The sequence below is a fragment of the Pseudorca crassidens genome, chromosome 8 (assembly GCF_039906515.1).
Source record: "Pseudorca crassidens isolate mPseCra1 chromosome 8, mPseCra1.hap1, whole genome shotgun sequence".
Taxonomy (NCBI): domain Eukaryota; kingdom Metazoa; phylum Chordata; class Mammalia; order Artiodactyla; family Delphinidae; genus Pseudorca; species Pseudorca crassidens.
The window spans coordinates 21,678,327-21,693,539 of record NC_090303.1 but is presented as its reverse complement, the minus strand read 5'-3'; the positions used below and the strand labels follow the sequence as shown (position 1 = coordinate 21,693,539).

Sequence of the window (15,213 nt, the reverse complement as noted above, 5' to 3'; positions counted from 1 at the left end):
AGAGGCTTTTTTGTAGTCGTAGTCATTGTTGACTCGGTAGTAGTAGTAGCAGTAGTAGCAGCACTATTGTTATTACTGTTTCTCCTGAGGAGTCCAATTACTTCAGTACCTTGGGAAGAGTCAGGGAGGAGTGGTGGAGTATAAATTATGTCACAAGGATTCAGGGAATAAGCGGGTGATGAAGAAGCAGGGGGAGCAGATGAGGACTATTCTTTCTCCAATTTTAGCATCCAAGGAAAGGAGAAATGAGGTAACAGCCTGAGGGTCATCAGGGTGGAGGGCTTTTTGTTTCTTTTTTAGGATGGCAAGATCTGTGCTTATTTGTTAACAGAAGGAGTCTGAGGAGAGGGATAAAAGGAAGATGCAACAAAGAGGCAATAATTAATACTGAAAGCTCTTAGAGGAGTGGGAAGGGAATGGGAGGGGAGGCAGGAAGAGTGGTTTGATTTGTGGGTTTCATTTTGTTTCAGCTTTCTGTTTTTAAGAGCGTCCCAGGTGATTCTAACAGGCGGCCAGGCTTGAGCCCCACCACGCTGCCTGATGCCCAGCCAGCTGAGCTGCACTGCCTGCTGTCCTGCTCTTGATTTCTTGCCGCCTCTAGGAAGTTTCTCAGAACAGTTCAGCAGGGAGTGATATCTGCTCCTCTAAGTGTGATGCACTTGGTTCGCTGGGCTTTGGTGGAATTTAGCATATTCTAAGGCTTGTTCATATAGTAATGTTCTTTGGCTTTAGATGGGATATCCTTTTTCCCTTCAAGAGCTGACTCTTCAGTCACACAGGGATAAGAGTGATAGAACAAATGGGGGCAAGAGGAGAGCTTGATAACCTGAACATTTTTATTTTTTCCAGAGTTGAAGAAAGTTCCAAACAACATCCCTCCAGACATTGTTAAACTTGACTTGTCACACAACAAAATCAACCAGCTTCGACCCAAGGAGTTTGAAGATGCTCATGAGCTAAAGAAATTAAACCTCAGCAGCAACGGCGTTCAATTCATAGATCCCGGTAAGTTCCACAGAATAGCCCTTTAAACAGGTGACAGGTGTTCTCTGTTTTTTTATTATGGCAACAATTTTTTTTTTTTTTTTTTTTTTTGCGGTACACGGGCTTCTCACTGTCGTGGCCTCTCCCGTTGCGGAGCACAGGCTCCGGACGCGCAGGCTCAGCGGCCATGGCTCACGGGCCCAGCTGCTCCGCGGCATGTGGGATCTTCCCGGACTGGGGCACGAACCCACGTCCCCTGCATCGGCAGGCGGACTCTCAACCACTGCGCCACCAGGGAAGCCCATGGCAACATTTATAGTAAATACAATTTAGTTTTTAAAAAACTGGTAAGAAGTTTGAATTTAAATGAAACATGGTGCTTATAGTAGAACTTGCTTGGCCCTCAGAAATATTTGCCAAACTGTTGCTTTATGAAGTATGTAATAAGCAACAATTATTCAGTTGGTCCAAATAAAAGAAGTGTTTTGTAGAATATATTTTAAAAATAAGAGTATATGGCTAGGGCTTCCCTGGGGCACAGTGGTTAAGAATCCACCTGCCAATGCAGGGGACACGGGTTCGAGCCCTGGTCCAGGAAGATCCCACGTGCCATGGAGCAGCTAAGCCCCTGAACCACAGCTACTGAGCCTGCGCTCTAGAGCCCACACGCCACAACTACTGAAGCCTGCGCACCTAAAGCCCATGCTCCGCCACAAGAGAAGGCACCACAATGAGAAGCCCGCGTACCGCAGCAAAGAGTAGTCCCGGCTCACCACAACTAAAGAAAACCCGCACGCAGTAATGAAGACCCAAAGCAGCCAAAAAAAAAAATACATAGGGTATGTGGCTAGTGGTCAGTAATATGCTAAACATGTCGTGATTTTTAAAAGGAAATTCAGATCTGGCATTTTCTTTACTTTTCATTAAGTCCAAACTTATTTAAAGTAAGACTTTAACTTGTTTAAAGTAAATTTGAAACAATCTGCTAAGCAGAATAAATTAAGCTCATAAAATTAAGATCTAGGGCTTCCCTGGTGGCGCAGTGGTTGAGAGTCCGCCTGCCGATGCAGGGGATGTGGGTCGTGCCCCGGTCCGGGAAGATCCCACATGCTGCGGAGCGGCTGGGCCCGTGAGCCATGGCCGCTGAGCCTGCACGTCCGGAGCCTGTGCTCCGCAACGGGAGAGGCCACAACAGTGAGAGGCCCGCGTACCGCAATAAAAAAAAAAAAAAAAAAGATCTAGTGTGCTCATAAATTAAGATAAAATGTGCTCAAACTAGAGCCAGAGGGATTTTATCTAATCCTAAATGAAGATCAATTCTCTTTTCCATCCTTCAAATCTCTTCTCCATTTGCTAAGCAAAGCCTCTGACAAAAATGAGCATGGTAAGTTAACTCACTGAATTTTAGAAAGAACTGAGAATTACTGCAGTGCTGATCAGATTTGTAACGTACATAATATTTGTGCCTTCGCAGTGCGTTCATAATTTGAAAAGCTGTCTTTAAAAATGTGTATTACTACTATTAATAGTGCAATGTTAATGTCATAAACGTTTTGAGTACAATTGTTTCTTGTTTTCTTAAAGGTAATTTAATACCATTAACAGAACATTAGGATTTTAACATTGTAGAAGTAAAAACTGAAAATGAATATTCTAGAGCTACCAAGGCATATTTTAGTATTAATAACATTTGTAAATATTAAGAAATCATAATTTTAAAAAACTTTGAAAGGAACAGCAATATGCTACACTCATACCTTAGCCTGTACAGATAGTGTAAACTTGGGAGTATCTTAAAATTTTGAGATCAAAAGCAATTTTCATTTTACATTGAATAAGAATACTATAGAGATACTCTTCTCCCAAACGTAAGCGATCATTGTATTAGTGTGCAGGTCAGTCACTGGTAGCCGGTCTCCACAAAGCCAGGCCACAGGGTGAAGAATCTGGAGGTGGAGATCCTCTTTTGCTGAATGAGAACCAAAGAACTGCAAGACAAGCATGCCTGTCTCGGGTCCCTGGGCAAGTGTCTAATCCCCCCCCCCCGCCGCCCCCCCCCCCCTCGCCCGCATGCAGCAACAAAGACCCAACGGAGGCAAAAATAAATAAATAATTTTTTTTTTAAGAAAAGAGAAGAGGTCTTCCCTGGTAGCGCAGTGTTTGAGAGTCCGCCTGCCAATGCAGGGGACACGGGTTCGTGCACTGGTCCTGGAAGATCCCACATGCCGCGGAGCGGCTGGGCCCGTGAGCCGTGGCCGCTGAGCCTGCGCGTCCGGAGCCTGTGCCCCGCACCGGAGAGGCCACAACAGTGAGAGGCCGCGTCCCGTTAAAAAAAAAAAAAAAGAAAGAAAAAGAAAATTGTGAGATCATTAACTCACAAAATGTTTGCAAATTTTTTAAAATGCAGTGTCTTCAGAACTATCATTGCAAGGGCTGACCTTTTGCTCCTCCCCAGCCACCTGCTCCCCTCTCCCAATGACCCAAGTCATTGCTTTGCACCAAAATAGACTTCTTTTAGGGGGAATTAAGGGTTTTGTCTGAGAACAAATGATATGAAAATAGTTAATGGTATTAGTTTGAGAGCATATTTTTCAAATTCAAAATAAGGGCACTGTATGCTCTGAGGAGAGTATTTTAAAAGAGCAATGAGAAAATGTTTGAAACAAACAAAATATTTGAAATCAGCATTGACCTGTAAATTCTAGAGTAGCTGGTCAGTTTACATCAACTGAAGTAGGGATAATTTAGGTTTAGATTTCTTTACTCTCAGAGGGGAAAAAAAAGCTTTCTGTTGTATTATTTTGTGTTTTGTGTTTGCTATTTGTTTTAATTATCCACCCTCCAGCAGAATTAAATACATATGGATTCAAAGCTGATAGCTACCATAGCTTGCCAAAATACAACCAGATGTCTTAAAAATGTTGATAAAAATTTTTTTGGTTTTGGACAATACAAGAATATAATTCCTTCCCCCTGGGAAGGAAACTGGGAAACGGCTATTTTCTAGGCATTTTCAGAGTTATATCCCAGAGAGCTGTCAAATCACCCCCAAACACGTTTCTCATTTTTTATGCACTTATGTCTTACATTTGAGATATTTTCCTAATTCATGCCTTTTTTGTGGCAACTTTCCAGTGAGTATTAAAAAATGCACATGAGCACAAAGTACATTTTTACAAATTAACTTAAAACTGATTTTTCAAATAAAATATTGTATTCTAGTCAATTTAATCAAGGGGAAAGCTTTGTCTGAGTAAAAACATATTTCAGAATTTTACATTTAGACACGTATACTGTTAGGGAAATATAATTAAAACCGAAGTCTTCACCCAACACAGAAATCCTCTCCACAATGGTAAAGAGAAAGAAGATTCTTTTATTATTGAATAAGCATTAAACCAGAATGTGATGTACATCACAGGCAATCTGCTAAGAGATTGCAGAGACAGAAGGAAATCTCACCCTTTGTATAGCCAAGCAGATACAACCTAATACATACGTGTTTTCAGGATAAATAATAGCTAGTTCTTAAGTAAGAAGACTTGCCAGCACCGTTTGTCAAACATTGTTCATTCTAACCTTACTCGCAAGTGAGTTGGCATCTGTGTTAGCTAATTGGCTTTATCAAGAGGAAAACAAACTTCTATCTTTATGACAAGAGGTGATTTTGTGACTTGGAAGAAGGCTCCTACCCCCCCCCCCCCACAGAAACTGGGAGACAGGTGTTCTCTCCCTTGATGTTTCCATTTCAAAGAGATGGCTCCCAGGTTCTTAAGAAGGATGATCCTCATAAAGCTGAAAAAGGCCTCTTTAGCCTTCTAAAGGATATATACACATTTCAAAGAGAAGAGAAAGTACGTGCAAGTTTTCTAAAGTAAGAACGCTGAGAAAAAGGCGGGGAGGGAAATCTTTTCCTTTATTTTCAATAGAGAGAATTAACTCTCTTATTTTTTATTTAAATTTGTCCTTATAATATACAGTGCACTTAACCCAATTACCCAATTGGTTTAATAAATATTTTCTGTTTCTAGCTGCTTTTTTAGGACTCACACATTTAGAAGAGTTAGATTTATCAAACAACAGTCTGCAAAACTTTGACTATGGAGTATTAGAAGACTTGTATTTTTTGAAACTCTTGTGGCTCAGAGATAACCCTTGGAGATGTGACTACAACATCCACTACCTCTACTACTGGTTAATGCATCACTACAACGTGCACTATAATGGCCTGGAGTGCAAAATGCCCGAAGAATACAAAGGGTGGTTTGTGGGAAAATATGTTCGGAGTTACTATGAAGAATGCCCCAAAGACAAATTACCAGCATACCCTGAAACATTTGACCAGGATACAGAAGATGACGAATGGGGAAAAATACATAAGGATCACACAGCAAAGAAACAAAGTGTAAGAATCACTATTGTGGGATAACTTAGACATTGTTCTGGTTGCAGCTAATTTTGTATTTGCTAAACTGGTGTTGGAAAACCACATGTTTAGATTTTGATTAACTGTTTTACCTGTTTAGGCGAGGTTACCCAGCTAAAGGAAGGTTCCCTTAATTATTATTATTGTTGTCACAGTATAGTAATCAAGGGAATACTCTCATGCTGCTTGCCTGCCTGTTTGCAGAACAGCTTTTGATGGTGACTCCACACTGGTAACCTGCAGGAGTTGGGTCCTAATGATGGAGTTAGGAGGTCATAATGTTCTGTATAAATGTTTTTATTGCTTTTTGAAAATTAAAAAAACCTGGTTCATTTTTATATGCTTTTCAAGAGCTGCTTGCACATACCTAAAGATGATCAAAATGAAGAGATACAAATGCTTAGTAATAATAAAATGTAATTCTCTCCCCTCTGCCCCCCAACTTTTTTTTTTTCAGTAAGTCAGCTTGTGCATTGAATAAATTTCCATTTCTGATTCCTGTGCACTCCAAAATGAGGTCCTGGTAAACCCAAATTCTCAACTACTTTTCACTGATCCTTGCAAAAAACTGTCAAGCTAGACCTGAAGGAGAATTGCCACAGGCAATAAGCCAAGAATCTGAGAATTATATTAGAGACGGCTCAGAAGATGGGACTCTCAGAAGCAGTTGTAGATGATGTGAACATGAGCTCTGAACAGGTATAAACACTAGTAAATGTGGAAACAGCACTGGTTTTTTAACAGAGTTCAGACTAGGAAGCCACCTGTCAGTGGGAAGGATCTGAGAGCCCTTCCTGCTAAGCTAATATGTCAAGGAACATAAAACAGGATGAAATTAGGATTCAGGGTCAGGATTTGGGATGAAAAAGAAGCAAACAGAAAGGGAAGTGATATCAGAAGCAACTGAGGGCAGAGGTGGTACCCAAGAGAAGCCCCATGATTTGCGTTGCAGGTTAAAATTAGTTCACCTGGAGAAACAATAACCAGAAAGAGAGGAAGTTTCTGGAGACTGACCCATCAGTTTGTATTTTGATAGTACTGTACTATTAGAAAAATAAAATGCAAAGAAATATGTACATATCATTAGAAATACCACTTTTTCCTTTTTATGCAGATTTTCTTTTCACTGAGTTGAATATATTTCCATTTCTTATATCAAGGTATTCATACAAAGTTTGACAACTGGTCTTATCTGATACTTGTACAAATTTCCAAAGTATAGAACGTGGTAAATAACAAAGAGTATTAAGCATTTTTTTTTTTTTTGGCTGCACCACGCGGCTTGCAGGATCTTAGTTCCCCAACCAGGGATTGAACCCAGGCCACAGCAGTGAGAGCACCAAGTCCTAACCACTGGTCCTCCAGGGAATTCCCTTGAACATTTCTTAAACACCTGTTAGAGGCCAGACACTGTGCTAAGAGCTTCACGTATTCTATTTCTAATTCTCACAAGATCCCTCTGAGGTACATAATATTATCTGCCTTTTCTAGATGAGGAAACCGAGGCTTAGTATGTAGGTAACTTGGATAGAGCCACAAAGCTGGCAGGTGGCAGAGCCTGGATTCAGGTCCGCCTAAGTCCTTTCTACTGTGCAAGGATACAGAGCACTCTAAATGTTACCTTTAGTCATGGCTGCCTCACATCAGAACTTCCAGAAACAGACACTAAAAGAATAGTATGTGCTTTTTCTCCTGAAACACTTATGAGGGCAGGTGATAATCTTTGGGTCATGTCAGTTAATTCTATTAATATGTATAGGAAACCAAGAGAGTGGGAAGCTGGAACAATTGCTGGAGCTGGTGGTTCAGGAAATGACACTGGATTGTAAGGTTCTAACCAATATGCGCATTTTATCAATGGTTTGGGTCAGGGTGGAGACTTAGAAATACTGGTTCTCAATGCAAATTCTCACATTGTTCAACATGAGGTATTGAAGGTAGCAGTTAAGTTTGAAGTGTTACCAGAGAGATGTAATAAATTCACTTATTGTTGATGAGCACTCAGAGTGGAATATTAAATAAAACATCCAAGATTTGATGGTGGAGAATGCCAGGTGGGACCTCAGTGGAAGACAGAGGCACACAGTGGGAATGTGAGGGTTCTGGAAAGAAATAAGGGCATTAAATCTGATTCAGAGAAAGGGCCCAAGTTACTCTCTGGTTTAATGTTTGGAGGCTAGCTGGGAATTTTATTGGTTTATTTTTATATTCAGGATCATTCCCAGGGATCTATTTGAAAATAAAGCTCTGGAACACATCATGATAGAAATTGATCCAGACCATCCAAAAGTAAGTCATTTAGAATTGCTAATATCTCCCAGGGCCAAAATTTAAATACATTTTTAAAAGCTTAAAATTTGCTCTTTTTTTGTATCTGAGTTTATATTTTTTCAGGGAAGCATAGTTGATCAGTGATGGAATTAATAATTAGATACCTCCTCTTCTGCTAATTTCTTTTTTTAATTAATTTTTATTGGAATATAGTTGATTTATAATGTTATGTTAGTTTCTGCTGTACAGCAAAGTGAATCAGTTATACATATACATATATCCACCCTTTCTGCCAACTTCATACTTGATTGATTAATAACTTGCCTTTGCAACTTCCTTCTGTTCAGTAGGTGATGAAATTCAAGAGTTTTTTTAAAAGTATATTTTATGGTAGTCAAAAATAATACAATCCTGAGATCTACATATTTGAACATATATGTTTAAATATCACTTGAGTTTTTATCCAAATACCCAAGTGTTTTTTTTTTCCAACTAGTTCTAAGATTCTTTGATTTTTCTGAAGTAAATAAGATTTACTACAAGCTGAGTTCTCCTGAGTCCTAAGCCTGAGTCAACTCTGACCTAATTTTTGATTATTTGGGAAAGATATTAAACAGTTCAGATAATTCATTTACTAACCATCCCCTCCTCTGGAGTTTACGCCCTGGATCAATTAACGTCTGTTTCTGAGAAATCTGAACAAGTCTCCTGCTCTAGCAAATAGAAGCAATTCAGTAATGAGAATCTACTTGTCTAAATTCTGTGAGATGTTGGGGCTTCTTTCTGCAGCAGGTGGAGTGTTGGTGAATGATGGGGAGATGTAATATGTATCAGTCAACAGTGTAACAAGGGAACTCCTATAAGACCATCAGCTGCCTTTTCAGCAGAAACTCTGCACACCAGAAGGGAGTGGCGTGATATTTTTAAAATGATAAAAGGAAAAAGAATAATCTACTCAAGGCTATCATTCAGATTCAAAGAAAAGATCAAGAGTTTTATAGACAAGCAAAAGCTGAAAGAAACTGGGTTTACAAGAAATGTTAAAGGGACTTCACTAAGTGGAAAAGAAAAGGCCACAACTAGAAATATGAAAATTACAAAAGGAAGAAAATCTCATCGGTAAAGGCAAATATACAGTAAGGATAGCACATCAACCACTTATAAAGCTAGTAGGAAGTTTAAAAGACAAAAGTAGTAAAATCATCTATATCAACAATAAGTAGTTAAGAGATGCACGAAACGAAAGATGTAAACTATGATGTCAAAAACAAACTTGGAGGGAGTAAAAATGCAGGGTTGTTAAAATGCATTCAAACTTAAGAGATTAGGAACTTAAAATAATCAAATATGTATAAAGATTGCTGTATATACACCTAATGGTAAGCACAAACCAAAAATTTATAATAGATACACACACACAAAAAGAGAAAAAAAATCCAAACAAAACACTAAAGATAGTCACCAAATCACAAGGAGAGAGATCAAAAGAAGAAAAAAATAACAAATTGGTTTAAGATGGCAGACTAAGCACGTTTCAGTTTTCCTCTCCTACCCAAATTACAAGAAATAAATGATTTTTAATCTATAATATCCTTGGAAAACAAAAAGGAATGGTCTTGGTGGATCAGAAATTAATAGTTCCTAAAAATCCAAAGGCAGACATGACCAGATTGGATGAGGAACATGCATAAGATGGCTGCTGTAAAAGATGGAGCAGCATTATATCTTTATGAAGGGTGTGTCCCAGAAATTAAAAGATATAATAATATTAACACCATTCTCATTAAAAATATGAGAAAAGGACTCAAGAACAAGACAAGATGGCTGCATATCCTTGCTACTGAAAAAAGAAGTAAAAGATACAAGATAGGAATGAATGGAAATAAAACTGTTAGTATTTCCAGATGACATGACAGTCTACCTAGAAAACCTAAAAGATTCAACCAACAAACTTAAAACCAAGAAGATAGTTTAATACGTAATCAGGTAAAATAACATCATATATAAAGCTACTGCTTTCTTCAGCACCAGCAATAACCAATTAGAATTATTCCGTTTTGTGTTTTTTCTTTTTTCAATTAAAAAAATATTACAGATAACAGTTGAAACCCCTTGTGAACCTCTTCCCCATTTCCTTCAACCCTCTCCACCTTAGAGGTAACCACTATCTTGCATTTGAGGCCTTTGATTCCCATGCAAGCTTTTTATATTTTACTGTGTGTGTGTGTATGTACAAGTGCCCTTGAATATATAGTATTGAAATTATTTCCAAATATAAAGAGTATGGTATGATTTTACACATTGAAAAGTTGTATACAAATGGTATTAGATTATGTATATCATTCTGCAACTTGCTTTTGCCCATTAATATCTTTAGACTCATCCATGTTGATATTTACATGTGTTTATGGCATTCTTTCTCATTTTCTGAAGTCAACATGGATGTGTACTTTTTGAAATCTATTTTTTCTCTCATTTCCAGAAATACATATGGAAACTTAAAAATGTAACTCAAAGGACATATGGGTTAATGCAATGTGTTAACCCATATGTCCCCCCAAAATTCACATGTTGGAATCCTAACCCCCAATGTGATAGTATTAGGAGGTGGGGCCTTTGGGATGTAATTAAGGTGGAACTCTCATGAATAAGATTAGTGCCCTTACACAAGGTATTCCAGAGAGTGCTCTCTTCTGCTCTCTACCATGTGAGGATACAGGGAGAAGACAAAAGTCCATGACCCAGAACAAGGCCCTCACTAGAGCCCAACCACGTTGGCACCCTGATCTTGGACTTCCAGCCTCTAGAGCTATGAGAAATAAGTTTTTGTGGTTTATAAGCCACCCAGCCAAAATGGAACTTTATTATAGCAGCCTGAACTAAGACAATTAAATACAGACTTCACAAAACAGCTTGGAAAAAACTGGAAATAACCTCAATGTCCATCAATAGGAAGAAAGTTAAATAAGTTACAGTATAGCCATAGTATGGGAAAATAACTTTGTAGTTCTATATGTACTGACATGAAAAGATTTCCAAGACATAATAGAAAATATAAGACAGTATGATCCCTTTAATGTTACAAATTAAAATTGTGTATTTTTAATCACAAATACGTAAATGTATTTTAGAAAAACAGAAAGACTGATAATGTTGAGTACCATGGGGTAAGTGAATGGGTTTGAGGGAGATGAAGGTAGATTTCTGCTTCTACTGTCTATTGTTAGAATTTCTTTAATGAGAAGTTCTTATATTGTATTTTATTAGTGGATAAACTAATGACATATAGATAGAAAAATGTTAGACAAAAAAAAAAAAAAAGCAGTCAGTCAATAAGAATGACCAAAGGACCAACTCCCAGGGCATACACTCCATCAAGAGCTGGCTATATTATAGGACTTTTAAATAGTTTTAATAGGCATTCTTATGGCCTAAGGCGGTAATTGAAGTTTCCATTTTAAAATACAGGAAAGCAAGACAAACAGTTGTAATGAACATACTTACTGATCTCAAAGTTTTCAGTTGGAGAACACAACCACGAAAATTCAAGCACAGCACATTTAGACGCCATCTTTGCAAAGTAGACACTATGTGCTTATCTGTGATTATATTTTTTACTGCGGAAAAATCAATCTAAAAAGGATAAACAAAAACATTAAGAAATGAGAGAGATCTTTTGCATGTAAAACTTTAAAAATATTTTTAAAGCATCAAAGAACTAAAATTTCTTCATCTCACCACTCATTTTTTTTTGGGGGGGGGTTGGGTTTTTTGTGGTCATTCCCAGGTTTAATTGCAAATAGATTTTTTTTTCATGGTCATTCCTACGTTTAATTAAAAACAGATTCTAAATGTCCAGTCCAGGTTGACAGCTGGGAGGGCAGGGGTCTCACATCCACCCGTCAACAGAGTCAACTGTCTTAGAGTGGCCTGGATGCCCGCCTGTAATTCCAGGTGAGCCCCAAGGCTTCCCCCTTCTTCAATGTCAGTGAACTCTCCTGGGTTCATCATTAATGTGTGCCTGCTTCTTTTTTCATGAACACAAACTATACATTGAGTCCTTGACTATAGGGAAGACAGTTTAGAGTGTGTGGTCTATAATGGCCTTTTCATAACTCATAATTTGGAGGGGGTAGTTCTAGAGAAAAGGAAAGATGACCTGAGTGTACCTTGCTGATTATATGTAAAATTGAAGAGCACAGAGGTTTAGTGAGCTCCGAATGGCCAGGGCTGGTTGATAAACGATAACATAGTATTTTTTAAATTGAAGTATAGTTGATAACAATAACATAGTATTAATACTATCTTTCAGCTAAAAGGTTAAGTATATGAACATTCACTTTCTCATTGCCTTCTGAACAAAACTATTCTTTGTGCTAAAATGTTTGTTATAGTTGCGCCACATTTGAGCACTCACAAATAAAGGAAAAAATAACTGCAAATGAAGGACAACACATTATTGAGGAAAGAGAAATTTGCTGAACATAAAGCAGCTTAACTTCCAATCCTGGCTTTGTTCTTCACTGCCATATGCTCATATTTTCTTCATCTTTACCCAATGAAGTCTTGGCAGAAGTGCTGGCTTTTTCTGCCATTTTTCTGCAAGATTTGTCCTGATTTTAATATTGTACATGTTCTTTCTCTTCCAGATCATTTGGATTTATTTATTTTTCTTCTTTATGGGTTTTCCAAAGGAAAAAGTAACACCTAATCTGTCACATAAGTAAGAGATTTATTCCTTTAAATCAGTGGTTCTTAGTGTGGTCCTGGGACCAGCAGCATCAGCATCATCCAGGAACTTGTTGGAAATGCAAATTCTCAAGCCCCACCCCAGACCTACTAAGTCAGAAACTTTGGGGGTGGCAACCATCAATCTGTCTTAACAATCCCTTCAGATGATTCTAATGCATTCTAAAGCTTAAGAATCACTGCCTTGAACTACAAATACATCTAAGACAGGAATACTAAATTTGGTAGCTAAGAGGGGTTAACTAAGACAGAAGCACATTTTCTTATTGCCATTGCTGCATAAGATGAGAGTAGAGCAGTATAGCCAAGAATGGGATGGTGTTCTGATGAGATGTAAAGATTCTGAGTTGACTTATGGAGCCTAGGTTCCCTGTACCTTGTCAACTCCTCTTAGTTTCTTTGTCAAAGTTTCTGCAGAATGGCCCTGACCACCTATTCATAGATCAGTCTGAGCACATGATATCATTTGTCCTCCAATCAATAGCAATTAAGGAGGGGTGGTGAAGCTAGCTATTTACTGGACTTAGGCAACAAGGAAAATGTTACTACTCCAACATTTGTTGATGGCATAAATGGTCACAGTTGTTAAGATTAAAGCAATCATCCAAGAGAAAGAAAAGAAAGGTCATCAGGGATAACACATGCTTATTTTCTGTTGTTGGCTAAGACCTACCACCCAATGTCTCTTTGGAATGAAAAATATAAGCTTGTTCTAGTTTATGAGAATAGTATAAAAATAGTGCAATGACAAGAACAATACAGAGGCATGAGCCTAGGAGTCCGCATTAGAAAATTCCTGAGTGTGTGTGTGTACATGTGCATGCAAATACACTAAGAATTATCAAACAAGCTTTGCGTACATGTATATTTTAGCCCTATTTCATGCTCAGTAATTTTTTTTCCTTTACTCCATATTTTGTGCTGCTTTGTTGTATTTTTTGAACCAACAATAATAGCTAATATTTACTGAGTGCTGCCTACATGCCAGGCTCTACAGTAAGCACCTTGCTTGCATTTTCTCAATATATCTCTGGAGCTCCTTGAGTAAGGCAATGTTAAGCCTAACTCAGATATAATGGAGCTTTGTTTCAATCCAAAAATAATATTCAATTTATTTCTACTAGTTAAATTAGAAAATACTCATATTGAATCTCTTCAAATAACATTTTTTTATCTTGTCCTTCAGGCTTGTGCCTGGACAAAAGAGAAACAAATGCACCTACTTTTTGTGGCCCCATGTTGTGGAGCAGGGAAGAAGGTATTCCCCATTACAGGTGGCTTTATAGCGGTCTATTCTCCTTTGAGAACTAGAATAAAGACATAGTTTCAGGTCGTGTCTACTTACACCATTCCACAATGAGCTCATTTGTGTCATCAACAACCAGGAGCGATTAACTTGACCACATATTACCACATCTCTTAAACTGAGGTAGGAGAAAATCTAAACACAAAGAAAAACATTCATGATTTTGAAAAAATATGTGAATTTTGATCTAACTCTTCAATTTACCATTTTGTGTGAGTGTGTGTGTGTGTGTGTGTTTTAATGGTAATGTAATCCGTATATTGTGGTAGCAGGGGTTTATGTGCTTGAATTTTATCTGAAGGTAGGAATTTTATCTAGAGTTCTAGAACTTATCTGATGCTGCCTTTGATATAATGTGATCAAATTGATAGTTGCAGAAGGATGGTGAGGAAGATAGGTAGATTTATTTTATTTTCTGAATTAAAGTGGTATTCTGCTAGAAAGTGAATAATTTTCCAAATAATAGCTGGTACTACATAGAAGGCATTCAATAATTACTTTCTGAACTGGATTCTTTTTAAAGTTATAGGATTCCTGGGAAAGATCAATAAACCCACTTTGGCTTCTATTTCTAGAAAAAGGGTAGACTAGAAAATCTGGAAATCCTCTTGATACAAAACATCAGTAAATGCTAAAACAAACATTTTTAAAAATATTTCCTTTTTAAATTTTTTAAAATTTCAGCTTTATTGAGGTATATTGACATAAAATTATAAGATATTTAAAGTGTACATCATAGTGAGTTGATTTATGTATACATTGTAAAAGGATTCCCCCATCTAGTTAAATTAAACATATCCAACATCTCACATACTTATCTTTATTTATTTTTATGAGAACATTTAAGTTCTACTCTGTTAGCAATTATACAACACAGTGTTATCAACCATAGTCATTATTTAGATGACTTTAGATTACTTTTAATCTAAAGTGTATTAGATTATTTATCTCCATGTATTACTTAGATTCTCAGACCTTATTCATCTTATAGCTGAAAGTTGATATCCTTTTTCCAAACTCCCTATTTCCCCTACCCCATAACCCCTAATAATCAGTTTTCTACTCTCTAAAACAAACATTTGTTTTTTAAAAATAATTGAGTTTTCAAGAAAGTAAGGAAAATATCCAGGGCCCCAGTCTTTGTAAACCCAGACACACAATAAGATATCCACGCCATAGTTGCTTGGGATGGGAGAACAGTGGAGGTGGTTGCTGCTTTTCATAACAAATAGGTTCAGATTTTACTGGCCATGCAGGGACAGAAAAAGTTACCAGGCTTATACAAAGCTGGAGGTCATAACTGAGTCAGAGGGAGAAAGAGAAGGAGACAGAGAAAGGGAGAGAGACAGAGAAATCCAGGATTATAAAAAAGAGATGTAAAAACAAAATAAAAAACTGCTATTGACAAGAGAAAAACTGAAGTACCTAGCCTGGGATGAAAAAAATTTCCCAAAGAATTTGTAACCAAAGACCACTT

General features: G+C 37.5%; 2 protein-coding genes across 3 annotated transcripts in view; one reads left to right on the top strand and one right to left on the bottom strand.

The window, feature by feature from the left end:
- Window positions 1-5,838, top strand: part of LRRC17 (leucine rich repeat containing 17) — a 32,382-nt gene extending 26,544 nt beyond the window's left edge. For both annotated transcript variants that reach the window (XM_067746017.1, XM_067746016.1), the window contains exons 3-4: window positions 850-1,005; window positions 5,016-5,838. In XM_067746017.1, the coding sequence (XP_067602118.1) occupies window positions 850-1,005; window positions 5,016-5,413 (554 nt within the window). In that variant the 3' untranslated portion in view covers window positions 5,414-5,838. The remainder of the gene's footprint in view (window positions 1-849; window positions 1,006-5,015) is intronic.
- FBXL13 (F-box and leucine rich repeat protein 13) overlaps window positions 1-15,213 on the bottom strand; it is a 194,497-nt gene that overhangs the window by 117,136 nt on the left and 62,148 nt on the right. The window contains 2 exon segments of the mRNA XM_067746011.1: window positions 11,182-11,314; window positions 13,776-13,871. Coding sequence (XP_067602112.1) covers window positions 11,182-11,314; window positions 13,776-13,871 — 229 coding nt within the window.